Here is a 19,169-nt window from a genome sequence, read left to right on the forward strand (position 1 = left end):
GGGCTGGGAATCAGAATTAGAGAGGAGGAGGAAAGGAGATATTAAACAGGACAAGTGAGGGGAGTCAGACAAACTGGCCAGGCTGAAGGGAGGGAGGACTTGGGATGTTCTGTGAGGACCAAGGGAGCAGTAACAAACCACCCTCTGCCTTTTCTCATGTTCTTTCCTCACAATATTTGAATGTTCAAACCATTTCTACTGTTCGGTCCCTTTGTGCAGAGACTCTACTTGAAGTGCTGATGGCATTGACTATTTAATAGCCAAAATTTCTAAATGCATTCAAGATTCCTAATACTATCCTGCTCAAGTAGCTTTGGATTTCTGCACTATTATCGTGTAGCAATGATGCAGTTGCAATGAGTTTACATTTTTCTGCATTGCAGCACATACTACAAGGTATCAGGAGCTTGTCACTGAATCCACAGCCTTCAAAGGGGCTTTCAAATTCTGATCACTTCTGCCTCAGACCAAGCATTTTCCAGTTGTGCCTTGCAGGTGGAATATTCCTCCTGATATTGTATTCTCACATGCCTCCTAAGGCCAGTGGAGCCAGCCCTGCTCTCCCAGGTGTGCAGCCTGGCTGGGCAGTGATTCAGTGAAGGTGCTGCTGTCAATAGTGTTTAATCCAGCAAAACTGCCTGGATGCTGCTCTCAGTATGGATATGGATGAGTCACAGAAACACCACTCTGCAGTGTAACACTCCATATGAAAATATTCAAGTATCACTCTTCCTTCAGGCCATAGACTTGCGGATTAAAAACCCCAACAGATTCAGCTTTTCCAGCCTTTCGGGAAATGTAAAACTCTTTCAATTTTTTTAACAACTCAAGCAAAAGGAAAACACAACCTTTTCAATCCTAACACAAAAGTTTAAAGATTTTTTAGTTTCATACTACATTGGTATCTTTCATGGCATAAATTGCAAAAAAAAAAAAAAAAAAAAAAGAAAAAAAGGAGAGAATAAAAGACAGAAGGAAATTAAACCTTCTAAAATAAAACATGTTAGTCTTGGGTCTTTCTGACAAACGTGTAACTGGAAATACATGCATATGTTACTGGAAGGATGAAGCACACATGAAAGATTCTTAAACAAATAAATTTTGAGACTTATTCTGATTTGCTTTGGCAGGAACAGTGAAGGAAGACTAGCAGTGTAGGAGCAGGGAACAATCTTACCTTAAGCTTGGGTTTTTTTCCTCAGGAAAAATTCAGCACAACAATAGTAAAGAAGGTGGGGAAAATTGATGGAATTTTCTATTTTCAGTCACTGCAAATCATTAGTGAAAAGAGTTTGATGATCTCACTAACTATCTCATTATAAACTCCAAAAACCATATGGAATGTAAACTACCTTCACATGGTGCTCAGAGACATGATTTAGTGCTGGACTTGGCAGTGCTGGGTTAACAGTTGGACTCAATGACCTTAAAGGTCTTTTCCAATCTAAATAATTCTGTGATTCAGAAAAAGCCAAGCAATGAGATGCAGGAAGGAGATGCTGGACAGAGACTGTGACTTGTTCTTGTAAAAAATCGGGATGCACCAGTAAACTTTGGAGAGGAGCCACGTGAAACTGTGACCAGGGAGGAAATGTTCTTTTAAACACAGACCCCATGCAATGGACCAGTCTGGTCGGCGAGCAGTGCAGGTCACCGGTATTTGAATTGAGATGTTAAAAGCCAAAAGCCTTCAAATGATCTTTTAAATGCGACAATTTTTCAGTTCATGATCAAAGAGAAAAAGTTTCAATCACCATTTTCACTGTGGTTTGGAAATGTACTTGGTGTAAAAAGACTTGAAACACCCTTTGGGTATTTTCCCAGTATGATCAGGATTCAGAATCCCAGGAGGCAAATATTTGATAGCTGTCTTTATTAGGGTTTCAAATCTTGGAGGAACTTATTTTTGTGCTCAAATATATTAAACGTATGTAACAACCTATTAAGTATATCCAGACTGATTTCAAGTATGGGCACAGCCAGATTGGAGATGTTTCTACACATTTAGAGCTATAAAAATGAAGTGGAAACAATTCTTCAGCTGCTAATGACAACCATATATGTACTGCTATCATACAGCTTCTTCTGCATGCAGATGGAAAAAAACCCCTTTATCCCACTTTAAACAGAAACCTGATGCTACATTTGGTCTTCAGCATCTTAATTACAACCTGAGGAAAATTTTCAAGCAAACACCCAGCGCTCAGAGGGCCAGTGGGAATCCTTTCCTTGGTTACACAGAAGCTGATTCCTACCCTGAACTCTTAAAAACCAGAGCTGACTTGGGCAAATACCAAGTGCCTGTGTGTAAGGCCAAGCTGGCCTCAGGGACAAGAACAAACACGTCCCTTAATACAACACCAAGTTACTTCACACAGAGAAATTCACTGAGGCAACAATTACTACAAATACTATCACACACACAGCTGTATATACATTTATCCTTTTGACAAAACCAGAATGCTACAGCATTTCATTTGACATTTCTGATAGATTTCCAGTGGGATTTGACAAATTTCTCTCTGCTTTTGAGCTGCTAAACAGATTCACTGAAGTAGACAGCATTAGAAAGTAATGCCCCATCCAGCCCTGAAGATAAAATAGGTTTTGCAGGACTAACATAACAGGAATATTCTCCTCACCATGCGTTCAGCACTGGGAGCAGACAGTGAACAACACGTTGCCAGTTTTGGGCGCTATTAGTAATGTGTTTTTGCTTTTTTGTGTATGAAAGCACCAAGTTCTTACCCGCTGGTAAAAGGTTACATGTAGATCATTAAGCATGTGAGGTCGTAGTGCTCACAAACTATAGCCCTTCCTAGAGCCCAAATATTTGGCAGAAGGTTATGAAGGAAGGTGTTTGAAATCAGAGTTCAGAGGAGACCTTTCTGCTTAAGTCAAATCAGTGCGCAAACCTCAGCCAAGGGAATCCACTGCCCAGAGCTGGGACACTCCATGACAGGGAGTCTGGCAGAGCTGCTGTTTGGTCTAACTGCACTTTAAACAGCCTGGCACTGCATTCTCCTCTTGCCTGGGAGGAGCAGAAGTGAGAGGGTGATATAGGGAGAGAATACAGACTAAAGCAGCAGAGACAACGAAGCTTTTATCACTCATTGGATGTGTGCCACAGACACCAATTATATACATTTGACAGCAACCATTATAATTCCAGAGTCCTTGAACAAATCACAAGCAGAAAGGTTACCTTCATGAAAATGTTCCTTGCCGTTAAATAAGTGACCCAGACTAGAGGGTGAAGGCAGCATTTAAGAGAAAATTTGGGGGAAGGGTAGAGATGGAGAATCTTATTACATGTAGACCTGTAAAACCCCATGATTTGTTCTGAAAAAGGAATTGCAGATTCACTGCAGATGCTGGATTCGCAACAAAGCAGGCAGTGTTCTGCAAATGCAAATCCTACAGACAGCAGTGGCAAAACAGACGAGAGACAAATAATTTCTCCCTCGTATCAGTGGTGAAACCTGACCAGACTTGGTGGGGTTTATGGTTTTACCCTTCAGTTTGAAAATCACAAGGCATACTTCCATATTTCTTTTTAAGTTTAGATTGCTATGGAGGCTACTGCCAAAGAAAGTTGCCATGGGTCAAACTCCACCATCAGTTACACAACTTAATGACCACATCTAAGTGAAAGATTCGTATTTCATGAAAGATGTATTTCAATATCAAAGAGAGAGTTGAGCCATCTGCTAACAAGTGGGTAGCTAAGGATCTCTATAAATTTCATCCTCTGTGAGCAACCATCCCATATATCTCTCTGATAAAAACTTTCACCAAGGAACTTATAGAAACCAAGGTCATTTGGTATATGGCATTCTGGTATCTTCAGGCATATCCCAGTTATTTGGGATTCATCCTTCTAGAGAAGGTCCAAGTTGTTTTTAATTGTAACAGAGACATGCAGTCAAATGGTTCTTCCTTTTCCCCCACACTGAAAGTTTATTAGGAAAGTTGATTATTAAAGTTTATTTAACTCCCAACTAAGAGTTAAATCTGATTGGAAGTAACTATTTCCATAAGAACAGGGAGTCATACACATGATTCTGAGTTTCTGTTCTGGGGTTGGCTCTCTATTTGCTGAGAAGGATTGTAAGTTTCCAGGCTCTTTCCTGCTGAAATTTCTCCTCTGCCAGACATGATTCAAGAAATTGGACACAGACACGCACAAAAATAAAATTTCTGCCTCCAGGTCCCCTTGCAAATGTCACAACACACCTTTGACAATGTCCATTTCTAACTCAACACAAGCCAACTATATGATGCAAAAGGAAAAGGAGGGAGGGAGAGAGAGAGAGAGAAGAGACATTGTCTCAGCCAATTTACTGATGGGAGCCTTTACAAAAAGAACCAGTAATAGGGGCAAAAGATACTGACAAAACAAGGTACAAAATCCAAAAGTTTTGTAGAATGACTCAAAGGAATACAAATGCTGTTCCCATCACAAGATGAGTTGCAACAGAATAAGAAAGAGTCATATTAGACCTGAATGTATAAAATGAGTATCTCTTATTTTATAGTTCTAGGCTGGTGGACTTTTTGCAAGTTCCAAAAGGCAGAGATATTTTAATGTACCTGTTTCTGTATTCAGAAGAGAATGCTCACAGCTCAGAGGCCACAGTTTTCTAGCTCTGAATCAGAAAGGATATCTTATAATTGCAAACATAAAAATTTAAGCTCCTTTCACTCATAAGGAGATGGACAATTTGAGAGAGCCAGACAGATTGCTAAGAGAATTCTCCCACATGATAATTCTCTTATTAATTCAGCTGAGTTTAATAAGTGAACCTTATTCAGTTCCCAAAAGACCACACCAGAACATCCATAGAAATAAATCTTCAGTCTCGATAGTCCTGCTCAAGGAGGTGATGCTAACAAGCTCCATCAAAGGAATGCACTTATTTGTCATATCTGATTCAAAGCATACAAATTTAAGCAAGGACTAACACTAGATATTGTCCTTGGATGCATTTTTTAGCCATGTCTGATCTTGGTGACTCACCAAGATGTCTGGTATAAAGGACATGAGCTGTTTCCAGATCCTAGGAGCAAAGTTACTGCCACTACAGCATTGGAGCTGAGAACTTGGCATCCCATGGGAATCAAAAGGACAAAAACTATGCCAGCGTCAGATCAGAAATTCTGATTAGTTTAGTTAAAAGATTTATGAACAACTAGAAGTATTTTTTACAGTTTTCCAAAGGCATTTTACATTGTGCTCTCCCATTTTTTTCATCTACCTTCAGTCCCAGCACTAAGCTCCTTCTCTGCACAGGTTGCATATTCTGCAGAAGAAAGAGGAGCTGAGAGATTGCAATACTTCCTCTGGTTCCCCCGCAGGCTGGCAGCAGGGATTGTAAAGCAGCAGTGCAAGCCCAGCTGCATCAGCAGTTCCTCCCAGTTTGAATGCAATATAAAGATAAAACCAGATAGAGAAACCTGGTGGAGTGTTGTGGTAAGGAGGTAGGAAGGAGTGGGATGGCAGAAAGAGAAGGGATAAGAATGCACAAAGTCAGAGCAGGCTCTGTTTGAGAGTGGAGAGGAAGACAAAGGGGGTTACAGGTGTTAGAAAATGCTGTTTGTGAGACAGAAACAGAGAGACAAAATGACACTGGTTATTTGTTGTGAATGACTAAATATGAGTCTGTGCACTGGAAGGAAGTTATGCAAGTGTAAAGTCTCCTATTTTGGGATGCATCCCCAAAACTGTAAATATGCAAATCCTGCACATGTCCATGGAAAGAAATGACAGGAAAGAGACGTGTGTGTGCAAGGACAGCCCAGGGCAGAGGCAACAGCTCTCACTAAAGGATCTTGCGAGGGCAGCAAACACAGGAGAGAGAGGATGGAGCAGGAAGTAGAGTGCATGTGTGAAGCTGGAGGAACAACGGGAAAGGGGAACACAAGAGCAAGAAGGAACTGACAGAGGGGAAGGAGGGAGAGATTAAGAACTTGAGGGAGGATGTACAGTCTATTGCACAAGCATGAAAGAAGGCAGAGGGAAAGGAAAGGAATGAAGAAGGGAAATATCTGTCACACAGAAAATACTCTTTATGGCATAAAAAGGCATAAAAAGATGGTGAAAAAGATAATAAGAAATAGAGAGAGTTGAGAATAGAAAAAAAAGGAAGTGAGAAGAACAAATATAAAGAGGAAGAAAATCAAATAAGAAAGATTTTACTTGTTAACAGAAAGCATAAATCTCAGTCAAGAGATTTAAAGAAAGAGCACAACACACTATGGGCAGAACCAGAAATTCCCTGGAGACCAGTGCTGATGATCAGTCCTTCACCTCCCCTTTCCAGACCTCCATACCAACTCCCTCTCCCAGTGCACATTTGTACCTCCAGCTACAGCCTCTTTGCCTCCCTCAACCCCGGGCTCCAAGGATCGGCGCACACAAAGTACAGACTGTCGAGGGCAAGGAAAGCACGAACAGAACCATTTCCAAAGAAACTTTTGAATATCAACGCAAAAAAGGTGAAAGTGGAACTTTGAGTGATCAGAGCCAAGTGCTGTGGCAGCCAGCAGGAAGGTGGAGCTGCTCTGCCAGCTGCTGTCCTTACCTTGGGTGCTCATGAGTGACCGCCTGTCTCGCTGCAGCTGCTGCAGGCTGCACGCTCTCTACGTCGCCTCCATGCAATCGTCGGTGACACTCCAGGAGTCTTGGAGAGGTTATTTGTGCTTTGCAGCTGTTGAGAAGTAAAGGAAACGCAGGGAGTAAAACATCCCCTGGCCCCCAAAGTACAAAAGTTTCGGGAGAATCAAGAATGAAGGAGGCTGGGGCGCTGGTGGCAGAACGAGCAAACAGCCACACAGAAAGTAAGAAAAAGTGTGTCAGAGACTGGGAGGGGCAGAGAAGGAAAATGCAAAGATCTGACAGGAAACCAGACTATAAATTTGCTTCGGGTTGAAAAAAAACACATTTCTGCTCCCCGGCGATAGGGCCTGTTTGCAAATGACTCCGCAGGCAGGTGACAGCAGAGCCTTGCCGCACCAGGCAGGCAAATCAGGAGGCACCGTTGCCCCTTCCCCAGGAAGAGCAGTGGGCAGAGGTGGAGGCAGCACAAACGCCCGGCTCAGGCACAAAAAGCAGCCTGTCTCCACTGCCTCACTTCCAACTCCACACACCTCCAGGGCACGTTTTCCTCGGGCACAAGGGGATGTGCTTAATGCCAGCCTGGCTGGGGCTGTGCCTCTTCCAGCACCGGGCAGCAGCCCTGGTGTCTCAGGGCACTTGCTGGTAGAAAGAAGGTGGGAGAGAAAAACGAATGGAGGAACTGAAGAAAAAAGAGTTCCAAGAAGAGCAGTTCCAGGCAGAAGGAGTTCTGGGTTTTCCCAAGGTTTCAATGGTTTTTCATGAAAACACCTATTTCATTAACAGCTTCTTTTGCTAAAAAGGTAGTTAATTTACACTTAAAGGATGCTTTAAACAATATGTTTTCCAAAGGGCGTCTTTGCTGACACAAAGAAGCTGGAGCATCTTGTATTGCATCAATGCTGGATTCCAGGCTTAAAGCCAACATGCAAACCCTGGTGGGACTCACAAAGGACATTCACCTCTAGGCTGCGGCCAGGAGCCTCCCTACCGCCAAACCCACCAGAGCAAAGTCACTCAGTCCCTGCCCTTGCTGTTGTCCGGGTCCTGCAGGACCGGGAGTCACCATCACTTCTAGAAACATCCTTGGGTGCTGCTGCCACCCTGCTGAGGGATCCTGAGCCTGAAGCCCTGGCGTGGGGTGCTGGTTCTTGTACGAGGCACAGGTAGAGCTCCCCTCCCAGCCACTGCCGAGGTTTTACCTTTACACCGGGCAGATGGGCACAGGTGAAGCCTCACTGGAGTCAAATCCTGGATGTGTGAGAGACAGAGAGAAGAACCTTTAAAGAAAATGATGAGTGTAATAAGGCTGCCAGTGTGCAAGGGTGACTGCAAAGGTCACCAGTTCAGCTAAAAGTGCAAACACATCAAATTACAGGAACAATAACGGGGAATTTGAGCAGAGTCACCCACAGGTTCTGCTGCCTGGAATACCTCCTGCTCCCTCATGATTTTTGCAAGGTTCAGTTTTTCTTTGAGGGTGGCTAGAAAAAAAACAACTATATATATGGGCATGGGCATGTGTTTATTTCCTGAGAGAAAATAACAGAAATAAATTCAGAAACACTAGAAAAATAAGCATAAGTGACTGTGATAGATAATTTAGGAATGTGTGTGGGGGCAAAGCATGATGACAGTAGTGGAGGGAGAGAATAAGAAAGGAAAAAGTATTTGATAGAGAATAAAGCAAAACACAACAAATGGAAAGTAAGTACAAAAGAACAGTGGAAAAACTATCAAAGGATAGAGCGGCATCAAAGAGCAGAATAGAGGAAGTGAGGTGATACAGTGAAAGGAAGAAATGTAAAGAAAATAGAGAAAACACGTGGCTCAAAGTCTTGCTACAATAACACATAAATTGATCTTACCAAACTGAAAATCTGAAGCCTGCAAAAATTGTAAGGGTGGAGAACATCTTCCAGGTAATAAAACGTGGTGGGCAGCTCTGGTCCAATCCTCCCTTATTTTTTCTCTGATTTCACTTGTTTGTTACTGTACCTGGACTGGTGAGGGTCTAAGTTTATCCACAGGGATTATTCTGAAAGGCATTCTGGAAGCAATTCCATTTCCCTGTATCAAGAGCTCAAAGATTAAGGAAGGCAGGAAGTTCTGTCTCCTGCTGAGCAATAGCAGAACTTGCTACACCCCAAATTTTTACCAATTTTTTTTCCAGTGAGGACTATACCGTGATGTGTTACTTATATTCTTGTGCAACTTTGCCAAAATTCACTGCTGAACAAACCTGGAGCTGCATGTGACGAGGTGCAGTAAAACCTCTTGCTTTGAGCAGCCAAAAATTTCTCCACGCGACAACTGCACAGGTGAGGTTCTGCAGTTTCTGACCGGGGGAAAGCTGGTGAAACTTTGGGGGGAAACTTGAAATAGAGCTGTAAGAATCATGGCCTACAATTCTTCCATCAAAACCAATACAAGTCACTTTTGAGTTGAGCTTTCTGCTGCTTTCACAGAGGAAGCTGATTTGTGCGTGCAACAGAGGAACCATTTTAAGCACAACCAGAGAAACTAACTGTGCTGGCAGGAGGCTTTGTGGCTTCACTTCAATTTTAAAATCACAGATCTTCCACACATGGTTCCCAACCTGAAAGGAAAAACATGCTAAAAATTCAAATCAAAACTCACCAAGTCTCATTACAGCTTTCTCCTTCTGTCCTTGATTTCTTCACCAAACAGGGTATCAGGCAGCACACTCTGAAACTGCCCTACAGAGCCAAGCAAGGGGTTAGGGATCATTTGTTCCTGTTCCTGCTTTTACTGTGTTTAATGCTGTGGATTACAAACAGATCAAAAACTACAGCAACTGTTTTAAAGAAGATGCCACATTTCCCTGGGTTTAAAGTGACACCCCAGAGATGAAGCAACTATCCAGCAAAGTCTGAGCAGCTTTAAGGAATCTATTGCAAAAATCAAAGAACCTAAAATTCTCATAGTCATAAAGGGTTTACTGGCAAACTGAGATTAGCTGAGCAGGCTACAGTCATCAATCACAAAGCTACATGTAGCTGAGTATCAACTCTCTTTTAAAAAAGAATTTACAATCTTAATCCCAGTTTTCAGGTGTAAAAAATTCTCTCAAGCTATAAAAAAGGTGTTATGGTGAGGCTGCAGTTCCTTGAGGCTGGCAGACTGAAGTTATGGGTTTCACACAATGTAAGTGTAGAAAATAATTGTGTTCTATTAGGCAACGAGAAAACATGAAAAACTTCAGATGCGTCACCTAAAATTCAGCAAAAAGCTGCAGAGTTTGAATCCGAGGCTTTCCTGGCCCAAATGCAGGGTCTAAAAGTCTGACTAAGCAAGAAGCAAGTTCTAAGCAAGAAATATTCCTTTTTTATGGTTAGGTTTTTTTTGGGGGGAGGAGGGGGATGAGAAAACTGAATTGCCTCAAAAACATACCTGTCTCTGTCCTCTGTTTCTTCTTTAATAATAATGATAATTTAAAAAATTCCCCTGGAACTTTCCGTTTAACAAGCTGTTCAGTTAATCTGCTGCTCCTTTTCTTTTGTTCCCTTCTTCTCCCAGGAGAGCCATCCCAGCCCATGAGGAGACTGCCCTTGACTCCTTATCAGTGTAACAGTCCTGAAAATCCCTGGATACCAGAAACGCATTTCACAAACTACTGATTTGAGAACTAATATATTGCATTTCTCCTGCATGCCTGAGCACAGCAGCACCGTATATATTGTTAACACAACCCTTCCAACTCCTTAGAGCAGAGAAACAGAAGTATTAAATATTTTCCCCGTTTTACATATTTTATATTATCAGCCTTGCTCAACTATCCTTAGAGACTATCACTCTTACTTAAGGATGCTCACAATTTATCATTTTTCTCTGGAGATCCGACTTTCAGAACAGAAGTATTTCCCTATTCAATTCACCAGCCTGTGCATAAGCAGCTGTTAGTGTTCATCTGCCTTTTCTAGGCATTAACATCAAAAATGCCCCTTGATCTTAAAAAGTGACACACACCGTGGTTTCTTTAACACCTTTGGGGGTAATGGTTTAAATCCAGCAGGGAAATGTTCTCATCTATAGGTTTATGATACACATTTAAACAGTGTTTCAATTGCCTCAACTATGAAATAGGATGACAGCCAAACATATATCAGAGGGGAACAGAGAGCATAAAATTCCCTCTTTCATTTGACAGCGGTGGGGCCTACGTGGTTTTGCACAAAATGTACAGTCTCTGTCAAATTTGACAGTATTATGGGATTTATCCCAGTCACCTGTTAGCATATTCGCCCATTGTGGAAAATTTGGGTTCAAACCCATTCTGGGATCTGGCTTCACAATCCATGGCACAAAAGACCAGCCCTCTACTGAAGCAAAGAATCCAGAGCTGGGTTTTTGATAGGAAAAATGGGGATAGCTTTAAGCTGAAAGCAGGTAGATTTAGATGGGATATTGGGAAGAAATCCCTCTCTGGGAGGGTGGTGAGGCCCTGGCACAGGTTGTCCAGAGAAGCTGTGGCTGCCCCATCCCTGGAATTGTTCCAGACCACATTGGGTGGGGCTTGGAGCATCCTGGGATAGTGGGAGGTGTCTCTGCCCATGGCAGGAGTGGAACAAGAGCGGCTTTAAGGTCCCCTCCAACCCAAAGCTGTTTGGGATTCTACAGTTCTGTGATTCTATGACCAATTCTGCCACTTTGTGAGGCTAAAGGGAGGGAAGCTCCAGACTCTGTGATGCTCTCTCCAGAAGAGGCAGAATTAATTTAGTTTTTTATTCCAACTATTCTCTTCCCTTACACTTACATCATTCATCAAAATTGGGCATGAGCCATAGCTCAGGTGCTTATGCTCTTCCGTATGCTCTCAATTACATGTCCATAGGGCTTAAAATCCAAAGATCTTTAAACCTTCCAGACTAATGATTTAGTTTCACAGCAATCAATGAGTTATATATTTATGTCCATCCTCAATGGATGATGAGACAAAGTACTGGAGATGTAAAAAAGGAATATTTCTGTTCCACTACAAGTGGTAAAAATAGCTTTTTCACATAGTTCAATATTTTGGTCCATTAAAAAAAACAAAACAAAAAACAACAAAACAACACCACCACAACAACTGAAAAAAGTTAAGAGATCAAGGCAGTCACTTCTAAAACAGTATTGTTTTTCTTAAAATAAAGAGGGACAGGAAGAAATCCAATCATAATTATTGAAAAAAAAGCACTGATAGAATTCAGATCATTGTCAACAGAACAAATACTGGAAAAAATTATTTTAGTTCAACAACTTCTGTTAAAATTTTTTTCTAAATAAATTAATCAGTTTCATCTCTCACCTTTTGCTTAAAGCACAAAGTCATCTTTCCCCATTTATGTGATAGTAGCACAGTCAATATCTGTTCTGAATATTAGACTGAAGGATTTAACATATCTGGAATCTGAAGGATAATCTATCAAACTTGAAATTTAGTAGATTCCAGGGGAGGTGAATTAGTTATTTTTGTTTGCTTTAAATTGGAAGTGTTTCTTGCCTTCTTTATAGGTCAGCATTTATTCCAATTAAAAGTATGCATATTTTAATAGAGACAAATTGAAAACAACTGCTCAGTTTTAATGGTTCACATTCTTCAACATTTTATCTTTTTGAATCTATACAGATTCTTTAAAAGGTCAGGAGGAGGAAAACTTGTGCTGAGAGCACTAAGATACCACAGGGAAATAGCAATGTTAGGGTTAATTAATAATATGGACAATGTAATTGCTAAACCAAGAGTTATATATTAATCCACACAGTTTGAATGGCAAGGGGACATTTTCCACAGTTTAAATATCCTGGGAGTGCAACACAGACCTGGAAGTTAAGGATTTTCACCTTTCACTACAGGTCTTCTGCATCCGCCATAATTCACAGAATCCATCCGTGCTTCTCTTTCCTCTGTGAAGAGAACCAGGGCACCTTTGAACTTGAAACTGATACAGAAATGTGTCAAAACCAGAGTATGAAACTCCACGTGAGCATATCATCAGTGCACCTTAGAAAAGCAAGAACTCCTGTATTGAGTCACACCAAAGATCCATCTCTGCCAGACAACCAGACACTGCATGTTTCCAAAGCTGGAAGCTGAAGCAGTCCTTACAGAAATGCAGCTCCACTGCAGGAGTTGGTTCATTACAGAGGAGGTCAGAGATAAATTCAAGAAACAGGAATTTGCCAAAAGCAACTTGGGCTAAGTTAGTAATTTGATGGAAAAATTATCAGACCCCAGCGGTCAGACTGAGATATTACCATGTTATGCCTTATTTCTCCTTATTGTTTCCCTTAAGTAGAACAAGCTTTAGCCAACATCACATTCAGAGTTATTCTGCCAAAACAGCAATAATCATTTCTGAGAGCAGAGGACTCTGAGGCAGGCTAGGAACATATGATGTTTTCCAAGCTAAGGAAAGAGGGCAGAAGCAGCAGGTAGTGGAGAGTTCTTGAGAGGTTTTTAACAGCCTGTGAGACTCAACTGGCCCCTGTGACTGAGCTGACAGAAATCTTGATGTCCCACTTGATCAGTATGTGGGATTTCTCTAGGACTTGCTACTTATAATTTATTTTTTCATCTTTGTATGTATTTGTTCTCCCAAGATCTCGTGTTCATTTTCTTTTTAACTGTGTAGTTCCCAAGGGAAGGACTCTGAGCATTCCTGTAGAAGAGTTCTCAGGATGCATACAAATAGTGGTCATATATCACAGCACATTTTACATATGTGAGATTAAACATAGCCATAAAACTATATGACTGCTATTTATTGATCCATGAATGAATACCTGGGTTGGAATTTTTAATATTTCTCTTTGAAACAATAGTGTAGGTTACTGGGAGCTGTGCTTTCTCACTGCATGGCAACTCTGTGTTAGAATATTTAATACCTTTACACTGATAGGACTTTCACTTCATCCCAATGCCCACATACCCACACTCATTACAGGCCATGAAATCTGTAACAAACATTAATTCACTTATCATTCATGGAGTTACTTCTGATGCACCTGATGTAATAGAATGCAGATAACCCATCTCAAAATAAGTAATGGAAATGAAATTAATTCAAGCAGACATAGGTCTAGGCTTTTATCTGTAGATCTAAATTGCCATGATTTTAATAACTTCTTAAATTTATTACATTAATAGATAATGTTACCTAATAAAACTGAAGCCTGATTTTATGAGACATTGCACTAATTACCTGGTTTGATGTGTTAATCACTGATTCTTGTGTAAAATATCCCAGACCACTGCTGAGTTTACTGACCCCCATTCATTCACAGAAATATGCCTACATTGTATTTTGTAGAAAGGAGAGATAGGACAGATAGATGGGCACAGTCCTTTCATATAGATCTGAAAAAAAAAAAAGTCTAAAATTTATGGCACTGCATAGTGCTTTAGACTTATTTAAGAGCCTAAAAAGTTTTGGGGAGAAGAAAGAAACCATAATGCCTGTTTCTGAAAAGATATGAAATTATGCATTTATGCTCTTTTGGCTCACCAAAATATGAAAAACTGCTTATAAACTTAAAGGCTTAAAATTCCAGTGGGTGAAACCTGTAAATTTTAAGAAACCCCAGTGACTCCTAAATTGGACTTTCAGTGAGACAAAGAAGCAATAATCTTAACAGTATTGACAGAAAGAGGGAACTACCATTTTATATCAGGATTTAGGGAATGATATATTCCCCTTGAAACTCCTGTATCCAATTCCTATCCTTACACCATGAAACAAACTAAATTCTCTATTCTATCATGGATCTATTGAGCTCTCTCTCTACACCAATATAACAGAGGAATTTAACAGCTACTCACACTAATCCTGAAAATTCATCCACTACAAAAGAATTCTTTCTCAAAATATACCACCAGCCAGTTTTTTGCTAATTACCTCCCTGTTGTTAGGGCCTGCCTTTCTCCTGAGCAGAAGTCATGCCTGGCTTGTACCTCAGGTTGTTGTATTTTTCTGAGTGTGAGAAATGAAAGTGTATTTGCTTTCTCTCTATTTAAGTGCTCACTAATAAGCGAATCAAGGTTTTTTAGCATCATCCACTTAATGAACAAGACAGGACACTTCCTCCAGGAATGGTCAGCAATCCATTTCTGGCCATGCAAGCTTCCCGGGGGAAGAGTCAAGTGTTTGAACAAGACTATGGTTTGGGTCTTAAGAGATTTAACACATCGACAGCAGGCTGTCATGAAGGCTGAGAGCTGCTTGGAAAACCATCGGTCTTCCACTGACACAGCAGGGAATGGGTTTGCTATGAACATTCCCTGAAATCTTTGCCCAGTTCTGTTCTTTCAGAACCTAAGTGGCCACTGCTAGAGGCAAGATGCTCACAAAATGTCAGAGAAGTTGAAACAGGGAATCTGATTTTTTCCCATTTAATTTATTTTTTAATACAGAAGGTCTAGAAAATGTTTCACATTTGGACACAGCCTGCGTCTGGAAACACAATCAAAGTAACTAAGCAATGATGTAATCAATGTAATTAGGCAAACAGGGTTTGGAGATGAGAGAGCCGCAGTGAAGATGGACACATGAGTTTCATCAGATTTAACTCTTGCAAAGACAAAAGTACAAAAGCTGTTAGTGGCCCACAGGTGAAGACCTGCTGGCCAAAAGCTGTAGCTCTCCATAGCTCTGTGTGGACAAAGAAGCAAAAACACTCTAATGGAAATGGAAGGGTAATGAAATTTTCTTAAAAGTGATTTCATACACACAGAACACGGTTCTGGTCCAAAAACTATATATCAATCACTGGCCTAAGATCTTCCTGAGATATACTCTGGTAATTGGTGGCTTCAGAGGGAAGAATAAAGATGACAGCAAGGAAGAATAGAAAGCTTGAAATTTGAAGGGAGTAAAAAAGCTTGAATCTGAAGGGAATAAAAAATAATACATGAATATTGCACTTGAGATGATGAAAGTGAAAAGACAGAAGGGAAAACCAGACCGTGGACATGGAGTGTTGGTGGAAGAAGCTCCTGAGCAGGTGTGGAAGGATCAGTAATACTTAAAGCACAGACATACAGACAGAAGGAAGCTTTTGTCCTGATTTCTTGAAACAGACCAGGAATTAGTTTACATTTCTAAAGACTGTGGTACTGTTCTGCTTTCAACAACAGCTACAAAACAGACATTTGCTATCGACAGTCCTGTACACTGCTACAATACCTTCATCTTTGGGTTCTCACCCAAAGTAATATTGACCTAGTCTCGGTATTATTGACCTACGCATGCAAAAAAAAAAAAAAAACGAAAAAACAACAGGACTTGAAATTTTCCAGCACAGCCATAGACATTCGCACCAGAGGCAAACAAGAAGTGGCCTCATAAGACTTAGCCCAACTTGATCCTTATGATGTTAAAATTGAGGTCCAACCTTTCTTCCGTATGGGAAACCATTGTGGATGCCTGAGGTATAAGAAACAAAACAAGTATGATAGTGAGTACCAAAAGCCCTAATAAAGATGAATTAACAAACAAGAAGAAGTGAGGAGAAAGATTAAGAAGATGATACAATACTTTCAGCAGAGGCTTTCAGTTTGCTGAGTCTAGTCTAAACTGACAGCCCTGGCTGGAAGCAAAAGCTCAAGTGTTCAGAGGAGTGGAGAAGGAGAGCTCACTTTTATATTTTGCTGAGTTGAAAAGTGTCACTTTTCATTTTGCTTTTATAGTTGCTGGAGACCATTACAGCTCAGCCTGGATTGGCTTTCTCTGCCCTGGAGAAAGTAAAAGCCATGTGAGGAAGCAGTAACTGTGTGCTTTATCGGCTCATTACATGGTACCCCACAAAAGCACTGCAGGCTCAGCTGCAACGCTTCAGCTTCACATCACTTGGGTGAAGCAGTGTACCAGGCACGGCTACTTTTGTTTATATAACCCTCAGCAGCTTTACAACGGGGGAGCAGGAGCACAATGTCTGCTCTGGTAAGCCCAGAGGAAAGCAAGATCATGACAGCAGACCTTGTAGGAACTCGCTGTCCTTGAAGAGAGGAGGGGTGATAGGGAGAACTATCAGGAGATGTAGTGGAATGTGCACATGGTATAGACACTGGGCACATCTAATTTCTGGAATGAGACATATTCATCCTTTACAGCTGAATTCAGAATGTCTCCATATGCTGTGAGGGGGTGAAGGTGATGCAGTAAGGACAGATTCTTTCTGGCACGACCCTGAGAGCAGAGAAAGGGGCACTACAAAGCCCAACTGCGTCCTTTTGGTTACAGAATTTACATTAACCAACTGTGAGGCTTCTGAAGGAGGAGACAAGGGTGGATGTGATAGTACTGCTCTTTTTTCTGATGAATACTCAACACTCTGGTGGATGGAAAGAAGAGGAAGAGGACACAGCACCCAGCTGTGCTGCTGGAATGGTTTCAAGCGAAGGATAACTCATTCTGTCTGCTCATTCTGTCATGGAGCAAAAGAGAGTAAGAGAAAATCAGAATATTCATTGTCTGTAGGTTCAGTGACTGGATGGTAGTAGGGTTGTGAAGTCAGAGACTGTAGGATCAATGCACAAACACAACCTGCTGCTCTGCAGTTCCCTGTAATTGAGGCAGCTGGCAATTGTCCCTGGAAATAGTGCACTGTTATAATTAAGAAGACCAAGGCAAAGTTAGTGTTTTGGATCTCAATTCTGCAAAGTCTCACGTAGGTTCTTCATACTGTGAGCAGTCCGACTGAAGTATCAGTTCTTAAAATTAAGGCCATTAATAAGTATCTGCAGGATGAGAATCAATGACTGTATTTTCAATCCTGTGTTAATCCTGGAGAGGGGCTTCATGAGAAAGACATTAGAATAAAGTAGATTGCAAAGCATATTCCATAAATTCTAAGATCCTAGAACCCAGACAAGCTGTGCTATTCATTAACATTTCTGGTCTTCCCCAAAGTCATCAGAGATTAATATGATTGCTGCAGCAAAGGGCTATGAATCCTATGGAAAAGAAAATATTTACATACATATAAAGCCAGACTAAATTTGATTGCTTTTGCATAGCATCTCCACATTTGTACTGATACATTTGCTATCATAAAATGGGAAAAAGAAGACACTAATTTCTCTGCATTATTTCCAGTGCTGAATCCATCAATAGTGGGAAACATATGTCATAAACAGCTGTGAAATCCAGCCTTTCCTCCCATCAAGGGTAAGACATTAGCCAGGTTATTATCAACACAATGACACACGCAGAGCAAAGGAGAGGGTTTCAGGTGGGGTTTTCACATGAAAGGCAAAAGGATTCTTTCCATGGTGAGTTTCTGTGACTGTTTTCACTGCCTCAAGCAAGTTGCATCAAATCCCCCTCCCCAATAGATATCTTCCATTACCTCCACACAGATGCAGACTAAAAGTACTAAAAACAAAATGCAGAAAATTCAACTGGAACAATTTCAGAGTTTACAAACTCACAGGAGGTAGCCGAGTCAGAAACAAAAGGGAACTTTAAGGCTCTGTACAAACTGAAAGATGGATTAAAATATACTTCAGCTCATTTCTTTTGTATCTACAGTAGATTAAATTATCACACTTGGTTCTTTTTGGATTTTTTTTTCCTCCTCCCTAAGTGCCCCACTCTTTTCCTTGTTCCTGCATGAAAAGAGACAATTTCATTTCTTAGCTCCCATGCAAAATCATATGAAAGAGGTCTGTGGTTATTTAAAATCTTTGCCACCAAACCCAGGTCCTCATTTGTCTGCCAGTGCCAACTTGAGAGAGCAGGCAATGATGTGAAAATGTGGGACCAGAGAATGTGCACACGTTGCAGTTTCAAACTTCTCATTCCCATATGTGCTCAGTCACTCGCAGCCTATGCTGTCGCTGTTTATCTTCCCCAGGAGCAGCAGTGCAGCTCCCTGGGCTGCCTCGGTGTTCCTTGTTCCTGTGCCATCACAATTGAGTTCAAGATGCCATCACCATCAGATCAAGTTCAAGGGTTCTAGTGTTAGGGTTAGGGTTAGGGAACTAGTTCAAGTTCTAGAGTTCAAGTGCTAGTTTGAGCTCTAGGGTTCCAATTCTAGATTGGGTTCTAGCTCAGGTCTGATCTGCACCTTGTAACACAGGGGCCAGTCACCGTAATTAGGTTAACTGGTTTTCTTAAAGAAGACAACAACTGGAAACAGGGACCTGAGATAAACCCAAGTTGCCCAGTGACAAACCAGGCTTGAATCAAAGACTTGAATCAAAGACTTGAATCAACACACGTGCTGGATGCTCCTTCGGACCCAAGTACCTTTTGAGGACCCCACCCCTCCCTGGAGGAGTCCTTTTATAGTCCCCAGGTGGATCTAAATCATCTCTCTTCTAATTAGCTCTTATCTAGGGGTCCTGATTGGTTCAACTTGACGGTGCATTTCTGTCCAATCATTCTGCAACACTGGCTGTTGTGATGTGCCAATCTAGTCCTCCATGGTGTCACTCTTCTGGTCGAAGCCCCTTCTGGAAAGTTCCTGCCATGGTGTCCCCTCTCAGCTCCCCGCTGTGGTTACTCATTACAAAGCATTGCACCTGTACATTCACACAACCCAAACT

At 41.3% G+C, this 19,169-nt stretch overlaps 1 protein-coding gene across 1 annotated transcript in view; it reads right to left on the minus strand.

Moving 5' to 3' along the window:
- The window catches only part of CARD11 (caspase recruitment domain family member 11), a 44,025-nt gene extending 37,201 nt beyond the window's left edge, over positions 1 to 6,824 (minus strand). The window contains exon 1 of the mRNA XM_066198120.1: positions 6,585 to 6,824. Within this exon, the coding sequence (XP_066054217.1) occupies positions 6,585 to 6,597 (13 nt within the window). The 5' untranslated portion in view covers positions 6,598 to 6,824. The remainder of the gene's footprint in view (positions 1 to 6,584) is intronic.
- Positions 6,825 to 19,169: the final 12,345 nt, after the last annotated feature.

The sequence above is a fragment of the Chamaea fasciata genome, unplaced genomic scaffold, assembly GCF_029207755.1.
Source record: "Chamaea fasciata isolate MVZ Bird 193981 ecotype frontalis unplaced genomic scaffold, bChaFas1.0.hap1 SCAF_16, whole genome shotgun sequence".
Taxonomy (NCBI): Eukaryota; Metazoa; Chordata; class Aves; order Passeriformes; family Sylviidae; genus Chamaea; species Chamaea fasciata.